General features: G+C 49.1%; 1 protein-coding gene across 1 annotated transcript; it reads right to left on the bottom strand.

Annotated features, from left to right (window-relative positions):
- Positions 1-544: 544 nt before the first annotated feature.
- CNGA2 (cyclic nucleotide gated channel subunit alpha 2) lies at positions 545-6431 on the bottom strand. The gene is made up of 6 exons (XM_009235375.3): positions 6322-6431; positions 6036-6128; positions 5183-5353; positions 4032-4139; positions 2291-2397; positions 545-1950 (listed from the first exon to the last, which is right to left on the bottom strand). Exons 1-6 carry the CDS (start codon positions 6429-6431, stop codon positions 545-547), a joined length of 1995 nt encoding a protein of 664 aa, XP_009233650.1.
- Between the last annotated feature and the right edge of the window lie 13769 nt (positions 6432-20200).

Here is a 20200-nt window from a genome sequence, read left to right as displayed (position 1 = left end):
AACAACACTATCACATCCCTTGGCCTGTCTTGGGAGACAGACACTGGGTACCTGATCTAAATGTCTATAGTCGGTGCTCGAAGTACATGCATGCGCAGGGAAAAAGGGAGTATTCAGAACACATGTTAGAAAAAGTGGGGGCCAGAACCAAGGGAGGAGTCACTATGTGCAAAAGAGCCAGAGGGGGGCAGTACTGCAGCAAGGTGTATGTCATTTTGCAAGTGGCCTTCTTCAGAGCAGATCATTGCCCAGGCTCCCAGTCCCAGGACAGACTCCTGGAAGACAGCTGCTCCCTTCTCCCTTCCTCAGACTTAGGCAGGCGGAAGCTCTCAGAAGCCCAGCCAACACAGTCTGTAGTCTCCACAAACTTGGGCTAAACTTGGAGGTGGAATTTTGGATGTTTAGGCCAAAAACCCGGGGTCAGAGAGGCTTTTGGGAGAATTCAGGGAACATGAGGGTAATGCATGTAAATCCAGAGATCTAAATAGCTCCTCTAGCTTCTGGGATCAAGGCCAAGGATGGAGAGGCAGTTGGGCCCCAGGTCTTATGGGTTGTCAGCAGCAGCCAGCTCGGGGCTGTTCATCCCATCAGACAGGTAGTCATCTTCATTGTTCTGTTTCATCTTGGTTTCCAGAACTGTGATGCGCTGCTTGAGCTTCTGCTGGGCCCCCGTGTACTCAGCCAGCAGGCGGCCAAAGCGAGTGTACAGGGTTTCCATGTTGGTCTCCAGCTGCCCTAGCTTCTCCTGCATGTCGACCTCCATGCTGGTTGCCACTTCGTTCTCATCCAGCAGTCCCTCCTTCATGAGAATCTCCCGACCCCTCTCTTCTAGGACTTTCTTGGCATCAGGGTACTCAGTCACAGCTTCCATAAGATCATCCTTGGACAAGCAGAAGAGATCTGAGTAGCCCAGGCTGCGGATATTAGCTGTGCGTCGATTGCCCATTTTACTGCCCTTAATGTTAAGGATACTGATCTCGCCAAAGCAGCTTCCAGCTGAGAGCAGAGCATACTGAGTCACACCATCATCCGCCACCACTGCCAGTTTGCCCTCCTTAATGATGTACATCTCCTTGCCGATGTCCCCTTTGTGGCAAATGTAATCCCCAGGACTGAAGACCTGAGGACGGAGTTTCAGTACCAGCTCTACCAGCAGGCCAGCCTCACAATCATGGAAGATGCGTACTTTCTTGAGTGTGGACAAGTGGACATTGATGGCTATCTCAGCCCTGAGCTTGGCTGGCAGATTCTTGAGAATTTCTCGCTCATCCACTGTCTTCTTATTGGTCCACAAGTAGTCAAACCACCTAATGACCTTGGCTTCCATCTCCTTGCTGACCTTTCGGAACTGCATGTAGTGTTTCACAGCATCGATCTTAGCCTGGAACTCTGCCCGGGTGGCATTCATGTTGGAGATCATGGAGCCCACATTTCCCACGATGGTGGCAAAGATGAGGACGCCAATCAGGAAGTCAAAGATGACAAATAAGTACTCCTCATCCTTTACAGGGGGTGGTGTCTCCCCAATGGTAGTGAGAGTCAGTGTGGACCAGTAAAGGCAATAGATGTATTCCCTAGCCAGGTAGCCATACTCGGGGTCAGTGATGTTCGGGTAAACCCAGGTGTCGACCCCAAAGCCTATGGATTTGGAGATGGCATAATAGATGCAGGCATTCCAGTGGATGATGACCAAGATGTAGAGGACAAGGTTGCTGATGCGGAAGATGTTAGGGTAGCTGGTGCGTGTCTCTGTCCGGTCAAAGAACTCAAACATGCGGGCAAAGTGCAGCAGGCGGTTGAAGCGCACCTCAGGGCTGTGGATGTCCACAGCAAAATAGATCAGGTCAGTGGGGATGATAGAAGCCACATCCAGCTTGAACTGCAGGGTGTGGATATAGTTGTCTCGCAGTTTCTTGGTATCTTTGACCAGCAGCCCCTGCTCCAGAAAACCTAGTAGAGATGAAAGCCAGCATATCATCTCTGCCCTCAGGGTATATATATATATCTCCTTCCCTATAGGCTAATATCTCTAGGCAAGGAAACTACTGCTCACTGAAACTTCGTTCCCAAGGAAGGATATAGCTCACATACCAGGGCTGGCCAGAAGGACTCTAAGAGAACACCCCCAGATCAAAACCTCTCTATGCATGTGGGACCATGAGGTTCAAAGAAGGGTACTCACCTATCAGAGTCCCATCCAAGCAATTTAGTCCAACACCATGTCCAGTGGGCTTCCTAAAAATTTGGACTCAGGCTTTCAGATTTACCTGCATCCCAGTTGCTCACTGACCTGTGCGCAATCGGATGAAGAGGTCCACAATGTAGACCACATCTGAGACATAATCCAGCACCAGCCACACCAGGTAGTAGCCTTTCTGTAGGTCACTGAAGCAGGCTCTGTGGGAGGACAGGGCTAAGCTTCACCCCCAAAGCCAGCCAAAGGTCCCTTGGAGGCCCCAAACTGAGTGTTCACTGTGTGCAGGGCTTGGGATGGCTACCAGGGGCATCATTTAGTCACAGTCAGCCTGATGCCAAGAGATACTTATCTACAAGTAACTTCTGCCCCACCCCTCCTCATTACATAACATCACTACATAGACAGCACCACTAACCATTAATTTTCTGTCTCACCCTCTGAACTGTGAGCTCCAGGAAGGCAGGGACCCCTCTTAGTCATTACGGCATGCCCCATGCCTGACCTAGGGCAACAGGATTTGAGCGCTCAATGGCTGTGAGTTGAATGAATGAACAAGTCATTGGAAGAACAAACTACAGCACACAACTGAACCATCTCCATGCTCATCTCTTCAACATACATCTTATTCAACACCCAATAAACAGCACTAGCCAATACACATGAGAGGGAGAATAGTAGTGGGAATGGAGAAAGGTTGGAGGTTGCAGAACTTTTTAAAAGGAAGTGGCAGGATTCGGCAACTGAGTAGGGAGAGGACTGGGGAGAGAGCAGAGTCAGGGACACAGCCCAGGATGATTGTCCAGTGAGTGTACTAGTCAAAGGGGAGAGCCGTTAACTCTGACTACTTGGTCACATTTAGACTCAAACTCCAGCCCCCTCCCCTTCCCACTGAGACTGCAGAGCTGGCCCATGCCAGTGATGTCTCACTCACAGCCTCCAGCCACACTAGGCTATCCCGAGACAGGGTTTTCATACTTGCTGTTTCTTCTGCCCAGAATGCTCCCTCCACCATCCTCAAGTATCTAATTAGCTGCCTCCCTCCCACGAGCTAAGGCATCACCTCCTCAGAGATGCTGATCCTGACTGCCCTTTCTCTAGCCACCAGTCCCTGGCATCATCCTGGTCATTTGTTTCATTTCAGGTTTACAGTCACTGTCCGCCACTAGCCTGGGAGCTCCAGGAGAGCAGAGACCATGGTTGTTGTGCTCACCACATTATCCCCAGCACTGAGCACACATGAGGTTCTCAGTCAAATCCTTGCTGAATGAATGACTGGGATTGGCATGGAGTAGGATGGGGAATGCTGCCAAGGAAAGCTACATGTAGATAGTGGCTTTTGAACTTAGCCTGCAAGGAGAAGAATCTCCATAGGTGGAAAATGGAAGGGAAAGGGAATTTTCTCTAGAGGAAACAGCATGTTCTGATCCAAGAGTGGTGAATGCTGGGGCTGGGGTGTATCCAGAAGGTGTAGCAAGAGAAAAAGGTCAGGTCCAGAGGAGTTTGAAGGCCATGCTTAGGCCTTGAACTTCATCCTATGGACAATGGGGAACCACTTAAGGGTTTGTGAGGAGGGAATGGCATCACCAAATCCTAGTTTTCTATCAAGCATGTTTGTTGCAAATGTGGAGGATGCACCCTAGGTGTGTGGAACCACTGTAGTTGTCCCAGACACAGGACAGACAAGAAATCTTCATGGCATATTAAATGGGGAGAGGGTTGGGGTTAACAGAGAAGTTGGAGGTGCCATTGGTACCCAGGGACTGCTGCGCTGTCAATCCCGGAGTCTGAAGACTGGGTTCCTTTGGCCACCCCTCCTGGGCCCTACCCTGCTCACCTGGCCACCAGCAGGCACCAGTTGTAAAGGACGGGCATGGCAATGACAAATAGCCAGCAGTAGTACCAATCCCCAGCTGGGTCCAAGACAAATAGTTCAAATTTCTTCCTGAGAAGACAGACAAAGGCAAGGCTTGGGGATCAGGTCCCCCAGTGTGATAGCACCCCAGCTCCCAGAAACCAGAGGTGCCTGAGAAAGCAAAAGCACTGCCGAAGGGTATATGTGGGGTGAAAGATGGGTTGGCCGAGGGCCACATTTTTCAGGGAACTACAACCTGGTACTGGGCATCTGAGTGGAACTCAGATGGGCGGGGCACCCATCTTCTCATTCTGAACCTAGATAGGTCCATTGCTTCCCATGCACCTTACAGGCCCCTTGCCCAGAGGACATGTCAAGGGGCAGATCTTTCAGTAGCGGTGGGTCTCAGGTCCTGGGAAGGGATTTCCACAGGATGATAATTGGGGCTTAGGCCTATTACCACATCCCTCCCTAAAGAGAGGTGCTCCAGGTGAGTGAGCACCAAGAGCTTCCTGCCCACCTCACCCTCCCTTTTTGGTCATTGGCCTCCAGCCTCCAAATCACTTCCCCAGATGTTGTGTTCTGCTTTGACAAGGGATGTTGTGTCCTGCTTTCTCTCCACTAGCCAGAGGTGGGCAATGTCAGCTTGGCCAGACATCTGCAGTTGCCTTCTCATTCCTCAAAGGACAGACCCTCCAGCTCTGCCTTCTCTGCCCTCCCCATGCTATCCTGCTGCATCATCCAGCCCTTCTCCTCCAGCCCTCTACATGATGTCTTCAAAGATCCACTTCCTCACCCACAGTGGAGCTGAGATTGGCATCCCCTCCAGGGCACTCCCTGAATGCCCCCTCTCAGTATTTCCTGACAACTGGAACTGGGCTATACATTCATGTGCAGCAAGAGGCAACTAAGGCGAGAAAAGACACCAGAAGTTCTCATGGCAAGTAGGCCACTGGCTGTTGGGGAAACAATGGAAACATTCTGGAGGTGAAAACATTGCAAGTCACCCTTGCCCACCACTCTTTACTACAGCAGGGCTTGTCATAGCCCCTGGCAGTAGCATAGAAACCCCAGTGAGCTCTTCCATTGCATGCTTAAAGCCCATTTGAGCCCCATAGGCTGAACAGCTGTACTTGGTGCCTTTGTCCTCGCCATCCTTGTCGCCTTTGCCATCCCCCTGCTGTGTGGTCACAGTCTGGAGTTCAGGCCCACGAAAACGCTCGAGGAATGAGTCAGGCCTAGGTTCCTCCTCTCGGAAATTCTTGTTGGCCCACTCTCTGATGATCCCCACCAGGCGAACTATCCTAGAGGTGAGAGAAAAAGAGCATGAGCCAGAGCCAAGACTCATGCTGTTCAGAGAGCACCAGTCCCCAAGAGCTCACTGTCTGCTAAGGAAGATGAAAGAAGGACAGTGAAACCTACAAACAGGCCAGACCATGATTTCCCGTGTGCTAAAAGCTCGGGTAGAGGCCATAGGGCAGGGGGCTGGGGCTCAGGCATGACCCTGAATGTAGTCCAGGGGGAGACTGCTGTCCTGGGAAGACTTCCTATAGGAAGTGCCATCTCAGTTGATGGTGAGAAGAGCAAGCAGGAGGTCTTCGGGGCAAGTTGGAGGTTGTGTTAAGGCAGGAACTATCAGGAGTAAAGATTGCCCTGAGCTTCCTGCTTTCCCTATGGAGCCTCTGACTCTGGGACAGAGAGGCCTTGGGTCCTCTACCTAGGCCTCTCTACTGGGAAGGATATTGCTCTCTGACGCTGAGACAGCCAAATGTGAAGGGAGGCCTCTTCTGGCCCCTCTGAGCTTGCCTGTGTTGGGGTTCGCCCAGACCTCAGGAGGAAATAATTAAGTTTGGCTACCAGTGACAGTGCTCCTTGGAGGTCTTGGTAGACAGGACTAGTGGGACCGTGAAGAGGAGGGCAGTGGTAGCCACCCTGACAGGCCCCATGCATAGGAAGGGGAAGCAGCAGGGTAGTGGTGGGACCCACCTGCGGAAGCCACTCCTTCCCTGCTGTGGGGCATCCACGTCTGCCAGCCTCTGCAGTTCTGAGGAGGTGTCATCGTCAGCTGCAGAGTGTGGCCTGCAGAAAAAAGAGCAGGGTTGACCCAGGGTTCTCAGGGCATGACTTGTCTCCCCTCCTGGGTCATGCTTAGAAATCCCATGTTCTTTTTAGAGGCTGTCCTGAAGACAAAGATTGCTTGCTCTGTGACAATGAGGCAGAGATGGGAAGAAGTAGCAGCCTCTGTACCTTCCCTGATACCATGCAGACTCACCTGCTGCTTATCCTGTGGTCATCTTTGCCATTGGCCTTGATGGCAGGAGGTGCATGATGGTTGTGATTATTGGCTGGGGAGCTCTTCACACCATTGGTTTTTTCGGTCATCCTCCATGTACAACCAGAGCACTTATCTGCCAGGAAGAGGGCCAAGAAGAAGGTCACAGAGGACCCTGACACCCACAGAGAGTGGGAGAGTGGCAAGTGAACAGGATGGATTAGAACCCAGGCCCACTTGGCCAACCTCAGCACCCTCAGGCACTGTTATGGCAGTCAGGGCAGTGGGATTCAGCATTCCCTAAGTGCCAGGCGCCAGGGGCCAAGAAAATGAGGGTACTCCCTCAACCCTAATATGTAATTGTAAATGGAAACAGTGCTAAACTACAAAAAGCGTTTGCTTTTCTATTTTACCCCAGTATTTTTTTTACATATAAACTATCAAAGCTAACACAAAACATAACTAACAAAAACTATTTAAGCCATCTTCCTGTGCCTTCACTTTGCAGATGCCTGGCACATACTTAAGCTGCTGAGCAGCTCCAAGGCAACCACTGCCCCAAAGCCCTGGCCCAAGCAAGGAAGTGCATCTCCCTGACCCAGAGTAGCTTCCCTCTTCCCTAAGGAGCATGAGCTCTGAGGTGGTCTCCAGTGAGGAGAACTGGAAAGCTGGGTGGCTTGGGGAGGTGTGGGGTAGAGAGCAGCTGCTCTGGGCCAGGGAGACGCACCTCCTCCCTTGGGCCAGGGCTTTGGGGCAGTGGCTGCCTTAAAGCTGCTCGGCAGCTTAAGCCTGTGCCAGGCATCTGCAAAGCAAAGGCACAGGAAGATGGCTTAAACGGTTTTTGTTCGTTTTGTTTTGTTTTAGCTTTGATAGTTTGATAGTGAGGGCTCTCTCCTCTGCGCAGAGCAGGAGAGGGACAAGCGCAGCATTCTGTGCCAGAAAAATCCCTCTGGCTGCTCTGTGGAGCCTGCATTAGAGGGAGAACAAGGGTGAAGGTTGGAGCGGGGAGGAGGCAGGACAAGAGTACCAATGGAGCCCAAGACAAGAGGGCAGAGTGCAGAACTATCTAGGAAGGAGAATGAATGGGACTCAGAGGAGTGGATGTGGGGAGAAATGGAGAGAGTGGGTGGGATCACAAAGAAAGAGGAGACAGAGTGAGGGTCTGGGGCAGAGTTGTGGAGAACCCCAATATTTAAGAGTTGAACAGAGGATGAGGTGTCCACAAAATAGATGGAGAAGGAACAGCCGAGGAGGTAACAATCTAGAGGAGGGACAGGAAATTGTGTCCCACAGTGTCTCTTGCCACAGAGTCAGGAGATACTTGGAGGAGCTCTTCCCTGCCAGGGCTGGTTGGCATGCCCTACCAGGTGTGGGCAGAAATGGTCAGCATGACCCCCAGATTTCCCACAGCCCATGCTGCTGGACCCACAGTCCGGAAGCTGTCCGTGGAGCTCCCTCAACCCCCGCCCAAGCTTGTTCCAGCCTCTGAAGCTGTCACCATGGCGATGGCAGGCATGTCAAACAGCCTCAGAGATGCTCACCTGGTGCTCTCTGCGGGACTGTGGCACCAGGATAGTAACGAGGGCACTTGAGGGAAAGGAACCTGCATCACTGAGTCCCTGCTTGGACCCTGGAGGCAGCAGACCATGGAGACAAAAAGTTTCAGGCAACGCAAACAAAGCTGGAGCCATTCGCACCAGAGTTTCAGGGCTGGCCTCCTGGAAAAGCTGGTGTTGAAGATGAAGCTGGCAGATCAAAAGGGCTGTAATCCAGGGCCAGGCCAGTGCTGGGGGCACAGCATATGTTCACACCCTCTCTAAGGTTCTGTCACAAAGGCAGATTCCCCCACCCCATGACCCTTGCTCCTTCTGTACCAGGAAACAGACCCGTCCCTGAGCCTGACTGCCTGCACACCCTCCCCTTTGTCAGAAACTGGCCCCTCATGCTGCTTGCTAGAAACAAGGCAGTTGGGCTGGTGGGTCTCATGTATACACCCTCTCCAGGAAACCTCAAGTCCCAAGGCTCCAGCTACCATCATGTCAAATCAGCTCCTCCTCAAAGTCACCCACCTCTGAAAGGGGCCTGCCCTCTTCCCAGTCACTCAAGCTGGAAGCCTGGTGTCAACCGTAACTCCTTGTTTCCTTTATCACATCCAAGCAGCCTCTGCCCTGAGTAGATTGCCCCCACAAAAAGCATCAAAGTTCTGTCCACCCATTGCCCTCCATCCCCAAGCCCTGGACTGGTCTCAAGCCTTCAACATGGCTCTCCAGGCCTGCTGCAGTGGACTCCGGATGGCTCAGTGTTCACTGGGGTCTGGACTGGAGGGGGCGCATGAACGCCAGGGTTTACATTACAGGTAAAGCTCTCAGGGGGATGTATCCATCCCCATATCATGAGAACAGAGAAAAAAGCTAAGGGTAGAGCTCTGGGGAGCTGCAACCATGAAAGACAGCTGAGGGGCTGGGTGAGTGAAGGAGAATGAGGCTGGGGATGTGAGAAACATCAGGGAGTTCCCAGGGAAGGCAGACTTTCAGGAAGGGAGATGTCTGCAAGGCCAATGCCCCCCTCCCATATCAGGAAGATAAGTGCTCTATGCCGGGTACTTCTTCCCCCTGAGATGAGAGCTGGAGCGGGCACTGGGTGGAACAATAGGGGCCTTGCTGGGGACCTTATCAAGAGTAGCGTCGAGGAGTGGTGGTCAAAGAGAGCTTGTTTCATGAAGTTTCAAGCGAGGAGTAGGAGGGGACAGACAAGAGATAGAGCACATAGCTCAGTCTTTCTAAGAGACTGACCAAGAAAAAGAGGAAAGATAGAGTGGGAACTGGAGGAGGATATGGAGCTGACAAAGGTTCTCTGTCTTGCTGTTGCTGTTATTTTCTATGTCAAGAAGATAATAAAGTAAGCTTAAAGGTTTTGAGGAGGAATTCAGTAGATAATAAAAATATGTGTGCTTGTGAGCCACTCCAGTTGAGGCTGTAGCCCATGAAACATGGGTGGAATGGGAAGGTTCAGGTACCAGAGGAAGTGACAGGAGACAGATCCAGGACAATGGGAAAGGGTTGCTGAGAAACAGGCTACAAGACAGTTGAAGGGATTCACTCTTGCAAAACCCCAGTGTTCTAAGTGAAATGGGAGGGATGGGGGGATCTCATCTTCAGAGACACCAGGCAGCAGTAGGTGCAGACTTTGGAGGTCAGAACATTTGCAATAGCTGCTGCAAGGACAGACAGGGGATACCAAACAAGTGCGAGGACAAGAAAATGCTTGGCAAGGAAGATGACAGACCATGTACCTACCAAAGAGAACAGAGATGGGCAACAGATCTTAGATGAGCAGTGGGATTCTCAAGGAGGGTGGTTTAACAACCTAGAGTAAGGCATGATTATTTGGTAAAAAGTCCAAACACAGTCAAGGTGGAGTTGTAGGCCTCTTTTCTCCTTATCCACAAGTTGAGCAGCCAGCCCAAGACTTTAAAGAAAAACCAGCCTAGTCAAGGAGTTTATTGAAAGAATTTTGAGGAAAATTCCTTCCTAGACAAGTCAAGTCAGAGAGAGAAGGAACAAGTTTGTCATATAGCCAAGATTAGAAGTTTCAGTTCATGGCCCATTCATTCACTCATCTATCTCACACACAACCCCAAGACACCTACTATGTGCCAGGTCCTTTGCTGGGTGCTGAGTTTAGAAAGAAGAGTCTGGCAGTCTCGATCTCAGTGGTGCTCCCAGAGTAAGAGATAGACAGGAACACAATTTATCCCAAGTCACTTCTCTGTTCATGTTCTATTCTGTTTCTGAGCAGCATTTAACAGTTTATCCACGCCATCTTTCTTGAAATAATAGAGTCTACTCTCCAAGTTCTCCTCCTCCTCACTGGCCACTTCTCAGTGTTCTTTGAAGAGGCCTCCTCTTCTCCAACTCTAAATGTCGGAGTGTCCCAAACTCAGTCCTTCAATGGACTTCTTGTCTTTTCTCTCTTCATCACCTCCTTCTCCAGTCTCATGGCTTTAAATACATCTGTATGTTGATGACTTGCAAACTCTTAACACCAGTTCAACCTATCCCATGGATGGCAATTTACCTCCCTCACATAACTACTTGGATTTTGAATAGGCATCTCAGGCTCCGTATGTCCAAAAGTGAGTTATCTTCCCCTCAAAAGCTTATCCTTCCATAATCATCTGCATCTCAGTAAAGGGAAAGCCATACTCCCAGTTACTCAGGTCACAAACCTTAGCATCATCCTTGACTCCTCTTTTTTTCGTACCCCATGGACTCTATATATATGCAAATCATATGGGCTCTACCTTCAAAACATACCTCTTATCCAATCACTTTTTATCTCCACCATTACCACGTTAATCAAAGCTACCACCTTTTCTCAGTGCCTGGAACATAGTAGGTGCTCAATAAATAAGTTTTAAATGAGTAGTCTATGCATGGTCCCTGCATTTTTCCCAGTCCATTACTCCCTCTCTTTTTACTTTCATTGTACAGCATAAGATTCTGCTATATCAATTATTTGATTTTAAAGGAACATGCAACGCTTTTCCTCTTAGCCAACATGGGGTAACAGGGATCAGATTTTTCCTCCAGAATGAAATAACCAGACATAGAAAAAATATGCGACACAACAATTTTCAAGACTATAAACGTTAGGCAACAAAAGATAGCCATTCCTAAGAGACAGGAGCCAAATGTGAATCTGGTGACTGCCCCAGATTACTCCTTCGTGAGAGTTTCCAGAGGATGGCACAGGGGAATGCAGGTGGAACATGATGGATGACTCCCTGGGTTAGGGACACAGAGAAGAGAATGAAAGGAGACCAAAGCAGCTAAAGTTTGCAGAACAGAGTACTGCAGAGGAGAGAGCTGCACAGAGAGAGCTCTGGAGACCTGCAAAGAGTCTTTCCCAAGTATTCATCTGAGTGCTTATTTGCACACACCGATGAGGGGGTTATCCATGGCTTAGGAAAGAACCATCCCCCCAAATTAGGCATTACAGTTCTCACCTCTCACACAGGGCCTGGAATAGTGCCTCATTCCACCAGTCAAACTGGAAACCTAGTGGTTCATGGGCTATTGGGTAGAGTACCTAGAAGGGACTTGCCTCACTCATGAGGAATAACTGGTACTTTCACTGAGCACTGTTCTAGTCCTACTGAAAAATCTTAAAAGCAAGACCCAAAAAGATCAAACTCTTTCCATTGAGTTAACTTCACACCAAAACAAGCCTCAAGAATGTTTCTAGAAATACAAAAACACACAGCACCCAACAAAGTAAAAATCACAATGTGTGGCATCCACTCAGAAATTATCAGCCATGCAAATCAATTCTCAATAATGAGGAGGCAACAATCTATCAATTGAAATAAGCCAGAATTGACATAGATGTACAATTAGTACACAAGAATATGAAAACAGCTAATACAACTATATTCTATATGTTCAAAATGTTAAGCAGGGCCATGAAATATATAAAAAGATCCAAGTCAAATTTCTAAAGATGAAAACTACAATTTTTGAGACGAAAATTACACTATGTGGGATTAACAGATGATCAGATATTGCAGAAGAAGGAATTAGTGAACATACAGACAAACTTATTTTAAAATGAATTTACAGTATTTATTTAGACAATAAAACTATCCACAATGTAGCACAGAGAGAAAAGACAATCAGAAAACAACAATAGCAGCAACAGCAACAATAAAAAGCAAAGCGTCAGTGGAAACTACACCAAGGCATATGAGTATCAAAGTGCCCACATCCACTGATAATAGGGAAATCGTAAAAGTTGCCCAAGAAATAAGACACATTATGCACTGAATCACAAAAGTATGGATGGCATCTAATATCCACTAACAAAGGTACAGGTGACAACAAGACCTCTCTGCTAAGCTTCAGGCTTTCCTTCCAACTTCCAACTGGACATTACTCTCTGGCTGCCCTTGGAAAGCTGCAGCTCATCTTGCCTCAAGTCACACTATTTATCGCCACCATCAGCCGTTTGACAGATAGACATTTGTGACTGACTGGGCCTTCAGACCCTCAACTGCTGGCTTCCAGGGTGACTTGGCATTCTAACTTCTCCCTGAAGAGCATGCCCAGGCTCCTTCTCTCTGTCCACAGCTTTCTGCCAAGTTTCCCAGGTCCTAGGGTGGAGCCTGTATTCAGACTATGCCACCATTCTTGCCAATACTGCCTGCACTAGAATGTGTACTGCCTGAGGGCAGGCATCGGTGTCTGTGTTCTTGTCCACTACATCCCTGCACTGCACTGAGGCTGGCTCCTGAAAAGCATTGCATACATGTTGCTGGAAGGAAGGAAGAGAGAGAGAGAGAAGGAAAAAAACATAAAGGCTAGATCTTGGTGAAGTTCTGAGGAATCTCAGAAGACAGAGCTCAGAAAAGGGAACTGCTGAACCTGAAGCAGTGAGCAGGGGAGAACAGATGCAGGAGGTCTTCCTGAGGAGCAGGGTTGGTGAGGGAGTGGCTCATGAAACAGGTTTCTCTAAGTAACCAGACGTCCCAGCTTCTCATACAACCCAGCCCATCCTTGACAGAAAAGCAGAAGAAGCTCAATAAGGACTTAAAGGATTCAATCAATATAATTAGAATACTTGATCTAGTTAAAGCAGAAAAAAATTACATCACCCCAATTGGTATAGAAAAAATATTGAACAAAATTCAGAACTTATTTACTTTTTTTTTCTTGTGCAATTTTCTAAAGCTATAAAGGGAGAGTTTTCTTTTTTTATACTTTAAGTTTTAGGGTACATGTGCACAACGTGCAGGTTTGTTACATATGTGTACATTAAATATCTTAGGAAATTAGAAATAGAAAGGACCTTCTTTCTATTCCTAATATGTACATAGAAATATATATATAATATATAAATATATATTATATATACATTATACTCTATTTCAATACTAAGAAATTGTTTTCCTTTTTCATGGGATTAGGAATTCTAGGTAGGGCACGGTGGCTCACACCTCTAATCCCAGCACTTTGGGAGGCTGAGACAGATGGATCACTTGAGGCCAGCAGTTCGAGACCAGCCTGGCCAATGTGGCAAAACCTCATCTCTACTAAAAATACAAAAATTAGCTGGGCGTGGTGGCAGGTGTCTGTAATCCCAGCTACTCGGGAGGCTAAGGCACGAGAATCGCTTGAACATGGGATGTGGAGGTTGCAGTGAGCTGAGATCACGCCACTGTGATCTCTTTTAAAAGGAATTTTAAAAAGTATGTAAACTATCACCATTTCTAAACACTACTGTGCTGGATTTCTCAGTCAGTGCAATAAGCAAGAAAAATAAATGAAGTGCGTAAGTGCTGGGAATAAAAATAAATGTTTTAAATAGACTATGGTTAATAATTCATAGTATATTTCAAAACTGCTAAAAGAGAAGATTTGAAATAGTCCAGACACAAGAAATTATAAATGTTTGAGATTATGAGTATCCCAGTTACCCAGATTTGATTATTACACATTGTATGCATGCACCAAAATATCACGTGTACCACATAAATATTTATAATCTCTATGTATCAACAAAAAAATTTAATGTAAACAACAAAACTATGATGATGAAACAGTAGGAAACATTTTATATAATATTGAGTTAGAAAGACAATATCATGAAAGAAAACATTGAACATAAATGCACATTAAACCCAACATTTAAAAGAATACAATAAACTAAAAACAAATTTGACAGAGAAAGAAAAAGATTGATTTTTTTTATAAACAGAGATCTTACAAATCAATATATTGAAAAAATAAAAACAGTAAAATCACAAAAATACAGGTGCAAGGATGCTAGTCACAGTGACGTATACCTTAATGAACTAATCAATTAACCGAGTGAACCAAGACCATAGGGCGGAATGCTATGCAGCCCTTAAAATGGTATTGCTATTGTAAAAGACTACTTCTTGTCAGGGGAAACCAGGTTTCAAAATGGAAGGTTCTGTTATGTTAATAATTTCCATGCATGCGTGTGTGATATATATTCACACATAGATACATAAACTCACAAGACCAAGAATTTATTTCTCAATTCTGAGGGTGTGGGGCAATTGTTTTCTTTTGTATATTTTTTATAGTGTCCAATATTCTGTATTGTAATGTGTGATGTCTGTAGTCGGGAAGGGAGGTTATAGGGCTATATAATAAAATAAAATATTACTTTAAACTTTAATTTAAAACAACAACAGCAACAAAAATCCACCCCATTTTGGTTTCAGGTTCAACTTAATACCGGGTCAAGCCAAAGTTTTTCCACTGATACTGGGAAGGGATCTTTTCCGTGGTTGACAGCCTAGAGAGTCAGACTACTACACGTCTTAGCCAGAAACTAGTCCTGCAGATAGTCAATATCTGATATGTTTTAATATCAGATATTTTCCATTGCAGTGGCAAAAGTCTTGGGTGGCAGGCAGAGAATGGTACAGGGGAGAGTCATAGACATCATGGGGGGCAGGGTGGTAGGGCAGACAGGCAGAGAAGCAGGGAGGTGTGTGGGTGAGCAGCAATAGCGAAGTCCCAGAGGAAGCAGTGGGTATCCCTGACAGGAAGCTGGAATCTGGTGATTCAGGGGCAGGTTCTCATTCATGGAGCAGCTACCTTGTGCTAAGTACTTGACATAAGTTAATTCATTTAAACCTCATGACAACCTGACAAAGTCGACACTATTCTTATCCCCGTTGCACAGATTCATACCTAAGCAATTTGGCTCCAAAAAGCACACTGAGTCACCGGGCCAGCTTGGAAGGTAAAATGAGCCAGGAAGCGCACAAGTACTAAAAAGAGAGGTATGGTCAGAACTGCACTGGAAGTAGCAGGCTCCTGGGCTGACTTTTGAGTGTGGAGCTGAAGCTGCCATGACCCCCCTGTGCCCAGGCTCAGGAGGGACAGTGGGAGGGGGCCCAGCTGTGATAAGGTGAGCTGCAGGAGCTGGAGGTGGAGAGCATGCCGGGCACTCACTAGGCAGGTAGTGGGCCTTTGAGTCTGAGCTGCCTCAGCCTCCCTGAGTTCAGGCTCCAGCACAGCAGCTTCATGAACTAGGTCCTTGAGAACTACTTGTTGAATGAATAAAATCTCCAGAAGGATACACAAGAGGCAGGGCTTTGCCCAAGAGGCTTGGCAGGCCAGCATGGTTGACCACTACTTTGACAAGGGGCTACAATCTCTAGTGTGGACACCACTATGACAAACTTACCATGGTTGGGCTGCTTTGCCAAGGGAGGCTTCGTCTCTTTATAGACAAAGATGGGGCTGGAGCAATATACCTGGCATCAGCCACATACAGTCCATACCCCAGGGGAGGCTCCTCCTAGAAGGCCGCCCAAGACAGGCTGGACCCTAGTGATTGTAGCTCATCTCCCTAAATGCTCCTGACCTCACTGGGAAGCCCCTCCTGAGCGCCATATCTTCAGGTGCCCATGGGCCAACTCTGTCTCTTAGAGGAAGACACTGGGCCCCTGGAACCAATATGTTCAAACTGACATGAACTTCTGCCCCTCCACCCAGCTTCTCTGTCCCCAGCGCCTTATCTGGAGAAAGGCACATCTTGCCCCACATATGCTTAATTCAGAAACCTAGGACTCATCCTTGATACCTCGCACCCGCTCCCCAAATCATATTTGTTGTTCTGCTGGAATCTCTCTCCAGCACCTTCTTCTTCATCCATTCTGACTGCTGCTGCCCTGGGCCTTGCCCAGACTCTGTCACAGTCTCACTGTTTCTCTATTTCCAGATCCCAGCTCTTCCTTTCCTTTATCTTCCACACCACCAGGGTGAGTTCATAGGACTACACCTGGTCCTGTCTGTTGCTCCTCTGAAAACCCATGGAAGGAAGACCGCACTCTAGAAATAAACTTTATGTGGCAAGGACTTATCTAATTTTTTTAGTCGTTAATCTGCAGAGCCGAGCCCAATGGTAAGCACGTAATAAGTGCTTGATACATGTTTGGCAAGTAAATGAATGAATGAATGATTCTCCCAAATCCACCTTGTTTCATGTTCACTTTTCCCCCATTTTATTTGTATCATAGATTTATCATCTTCTGACAATGAACTACAGATTTTCTTGTTCCCTGCTGCATCCCAGGATTAGGGATCATGTCCAGTATTTGTTGGATGAATGGAAGGATCATCTAAATAATACATTCCAAACTCTGCACTCAGGCTTTCAAACTCTTTCAGGTTGTCACTAGACCCCTCTCTGCAGCCTCATCTCCTGTGGGGCCATTTTGTGTTGGAGCTTAGTCGGGGTGTGGCCAGGGCTGGTCTTGGCAGTTTTGTGGCCACCATGACACCTGCAGATCAACCAGGTACATGCATGTGTCCAGTCCAAGCACTAGTGTCTCTCCCTCTGGAGAAGGTGATCTCTGATGAGTGGTACTAAGGAGCAGTTGGAGGGGGCCCAGCTATGCAGAAAGAGGCGCCCAGGGACCCAGCTACTGGCAGGATGTCTAGAGATGAGGCTACTCCAATACTAGCTGCCTCCTATGGCCACAGTCTCACATGGACGGAGCTTACACTTGCCACTCTGGGCTCAAGCTGAGATGGATGCAAGCTCAGCTTGGGGACCCAAACGGGGTACCAGGCCTGAAGCAGCCCTGGAAGCCTATCTCTGCCCCAGGCCTGCTGCCTGGCTCCAGAATCTTCCCTCAGCCAGAAGCTCCAAGGGCTTCACCCCACATGCATTTCCCCAAATGGCAGAGTGGCTGGCTCCCAAGCCTGAGAGGCCTGAAGTGGGTGCTCCCCTCTAAGGATCTGCGAAAGAGGTCAGGGTGCAGTTCAAAGAGCCAAAAGCAAAGGCTGCAATCCCAGCATGGTTCCTGGGAGAAGCCCACATAACCCACACCTCTACCTCCACTGCTACTCATATGCAGAGAGCCACAGGCTCCAAGTGAACACTGCCTGTGCTCTAAAGCTGAGGGGCCCAGAAATGCTCGGAGTCAGGCAGACACTGAAGGCCCATGGGTTCCCCTCTTCCTCCCACTGAAGCTTGCCTGTCGGGCAGGCCGTCAGTCCCTCTGCTCCAAATCTTCTCCAGCGACCCTCCCTGCCACTCTCCTGGGAAAGGACAAAGTCCCAGCTGCTTCAGGACAAGCTTTGTGTGGTACTCAGGGCCTCCACCCTCCTAGAGCCCCAAATAATTTCTTTGGCTGCTTTAACAGGGGACAAAGTTTCCCAACACAGCCACTTTCCTCAGCTCTCTCGGCAGATCACGCATATGAAGACCCATGTCAAGCCAGGTTCTAGGGCCCACACACTTTTCACGGACTCCAGTTCTGTACCCCCATGGAGGCAACTGGCCTGTGGTCACAGAAAGGTATCAGGCCAAGGTCAGCCGCTTTCCTCACCAATCAGATGGCTTCAGAGGCAGGGGCTCTCCTGGCCAGTCAGCATCTGTTGGTCCTTCTGCACAACCTCCAGTCAGAGACAAACCACTGGGGGCTCATCAGCATCTGGAGCTAACAGAGATCTCCTGCCATTCCCGCCCCTCAGGCCAGCGGGGCCCTTGAGCCCCTGACAACTTAGCTGCAGCCTCAGGGTCAGAGAGCTGCCCCACCCTGCCCGAGGCCAACAGGGGAAGCTGGCAGAGGCCGAGAAGAGCTCATGCTCATGGCTAAGGCAAACTCAAGACGCTGCCACAGGGTGTCACCTGCCCACTGGAGAAGCTGGCCTGTCTGTGAGCACTGTACACCCCAGGCTGTTGGCAGGCGAGGGCTGGATGCTGGGCTGCCTGGCTGTAGAAGCTGCTTGCCTGCCCAGATCCTGAAGCCAGCCCCTCCCAAGCTCCCTGAGGAGCCCTCCCTTGCACGGAGCATGCTCGGAGCTTTGTGTCTGGGGATTTAACCCCACCAGCTCACAGCCCTGGTGTACTTGCCTCCAGGCCTTGGCACAATCTCAGCCAGTCCACCTGTGACCTCAGGTCAAGCCAGGGAGAAATCTGAGAGAAGAGGTACCTGGGGTAGGGCTGGCCTGAGGGGAAAATCCATACCTTCTCTGCCAGGTCCCCTGGACTTGGCCTCCAAGAAGGGTTGGGGTTAGGGAAGGGAAACAAGGCAAGACCTTTGGGGCAGTGAGTTTTGGGTTCCTTTCCAAGAAGCCAGGATTTCAGGCTGCTCCTGGGTACACCAGAGTCCCCTCCATGCACACTCATGTACCCCTCCTCACACGCCCACCTTCCTCTTCCCACCTTCGACCAGCTGCCAGGAAGCCAGCCTGTGACAAAAGAACTGGAATATTGAGTTTCAGCTTTTGACCAGGACTGGCGGGGGACCAGGGGCCCACTTGGCAGGGCAGGGAACTACATAAATGGAGGATTAAAGCTTTGCCCACCTGCGCAGCCAGCTGGGAAGACAAGCCACTCCCTCAGGGGGCTGCTAGGAGGGGCTTAAATGACATCCTGTGTGCAAAGCCTGGGGTACATACAGGTGTGCATAATCTGCATGGAACAGCATAGAGAGTTCGCAAGGATACACACCGACCAAACCATGGGAAATAATTCAGTGGAGGGACTTGGCATTTGGGGTGCAAGGGACTGTGTTAGCTAGGCCTGCAATGTTTGCCTTTTTGGGGAGAATGTGTTCATGCACAACTTGTATAATTAAATATTTTTAAGATGCAACGTGCATGGCACAGAGTAGGTGTGCCCTAGGAAGCAAAGAATAGAATTGGGTCCCTTTGGTGGGGAAAGGTTTTCAACAGAAGGCATACCCTAAAGGCCAGGAGGGGAAGACCAGGGCTAGAATCAATCTCTGGGGACCCTAATCAGAGGCCATCCTGCCAGTACTTTACTTGTTCCAGGAGTGCAGAAGACAATGCAGGCTACCTTGTGCCCTCAAGAAGCTACTTATCCAGTGGAGGACTGATGTGTACCCCTCTAATACTAAGCCTGGGCAGCCCCTGGGAAGCTTCAAAGACTAGAGAGAAACAGCATGCCAGGAGAATCCCCTCCCCCACTCCCAAGTAAGAATGAGTTCCTTCCCTCCTTCATTCACCGACAGCATCCTGCTTCGCCATGGGAAAGTTCATGGCTTGCTGGAGGAAGGGCTGGGCTCAGGGTGGAGAGGTTAGGCAAGGCAAGGACAGGTTGGCAGAGAAATGCAATCAGATGGGCAAATGCTCTAGGTGGGTCAGAGCCAGAGGGCCAGGCGGGAGGTGCCAACTTGCCTCCTAGCACTCTGCCCCCGAGCCTCCCTGGGTCTCCCAGGGGCTTGGGAATCACAGATGTGCCAGCCCCCACAATATGGTCCCCATGCCCCTTAAGGAACACTGCAGAGGGGCCCAGACTGGGCAGCTCTGACTCCAGTTCCTCTCAGGAGCTTCCTGAGGTCTTCTAGGTGGGGCAGGGAGTTCTAGAGGTAGAGCAGGAATGCCCTTCTAGGAACTGGCCCCCAGCCCTGCTGGGAACCAGCCAAATGGTCACACAGAAAGGCAGGGTGGAGGCCCAGCCACGGGCTCCTTATGAGCTCACCTGGCTCAGGAGACGTTCCTCCAGGGCACTGCCATGCTGTTTGTTTGCAACTCAACTAAATTGCTCCCAAGGGTGAACCTTTGTTTCACAACATATTTTCAGCCAGACTTTTTCTGCAAACACGTCCATGTCTGTGCAGGCTCACAAACACTCAGGTCCCAAAGGGCAGACCCAGCCCTTCCCAGCTGCAGCCTCCTCTTCCTCTGAGCTTCCCTGTGGCGCCTGACTGGTGCAGGAGAAAGGGGCAGCCCGCGGTAGACAGTGTGAAGGCTGGACTCATGGCAGTTGGAGCACTGGGCTGATGGCAAGAAGCTGCACGTGCTGCCCCTGCTCCATCTCCCTGCTTCCCTCAATATTCCTCTGTATCTTGGGTCCTGGTCTG

The sequence above is a fragment of the Pongo abelii genome, chromosome X (assembly GCF_028885655.2).
Source record: "Pongo abelii isolate AG06213 chromosome X, NHGRI_mPonAbe1-v2.0_pri, whole genome shotgun sequence".
In the NCBI taxonomy this organism is placed as follows: domain Eukaryota; kingdom Metazoa; phylum Chordata; class Mammalia; order Primates; family Hominidae; genus Pongo; species Pongo abelii.
This window is presented reverse-complemented; position numbering and strand designations above follow the sequence as displayed.

Coding starts and splice junctions, on each gene's coding strand:
- CNGA2 (XM_009235375.3), bottom strand. CDS start 6,431: ATGACCGAAAAAACCAATGGTGTGAAGAGCTCCCCAGCCAATAATCAC. Junction 4,140..5,182: donor GGCGAGGACAAAGGCACCAA/GTACAGCTGTTC, acceptor CTGTCTTCTCAG/GAAGAAATTTGAACTATTTG. Junction 2,398..4,031: donor TGGTGCCTGCTGGTGGCCAG/GTGAGCAGGGTA, acceptor GTCCTCCCACAG/AGCCTGCTTCAGTGACCTAC.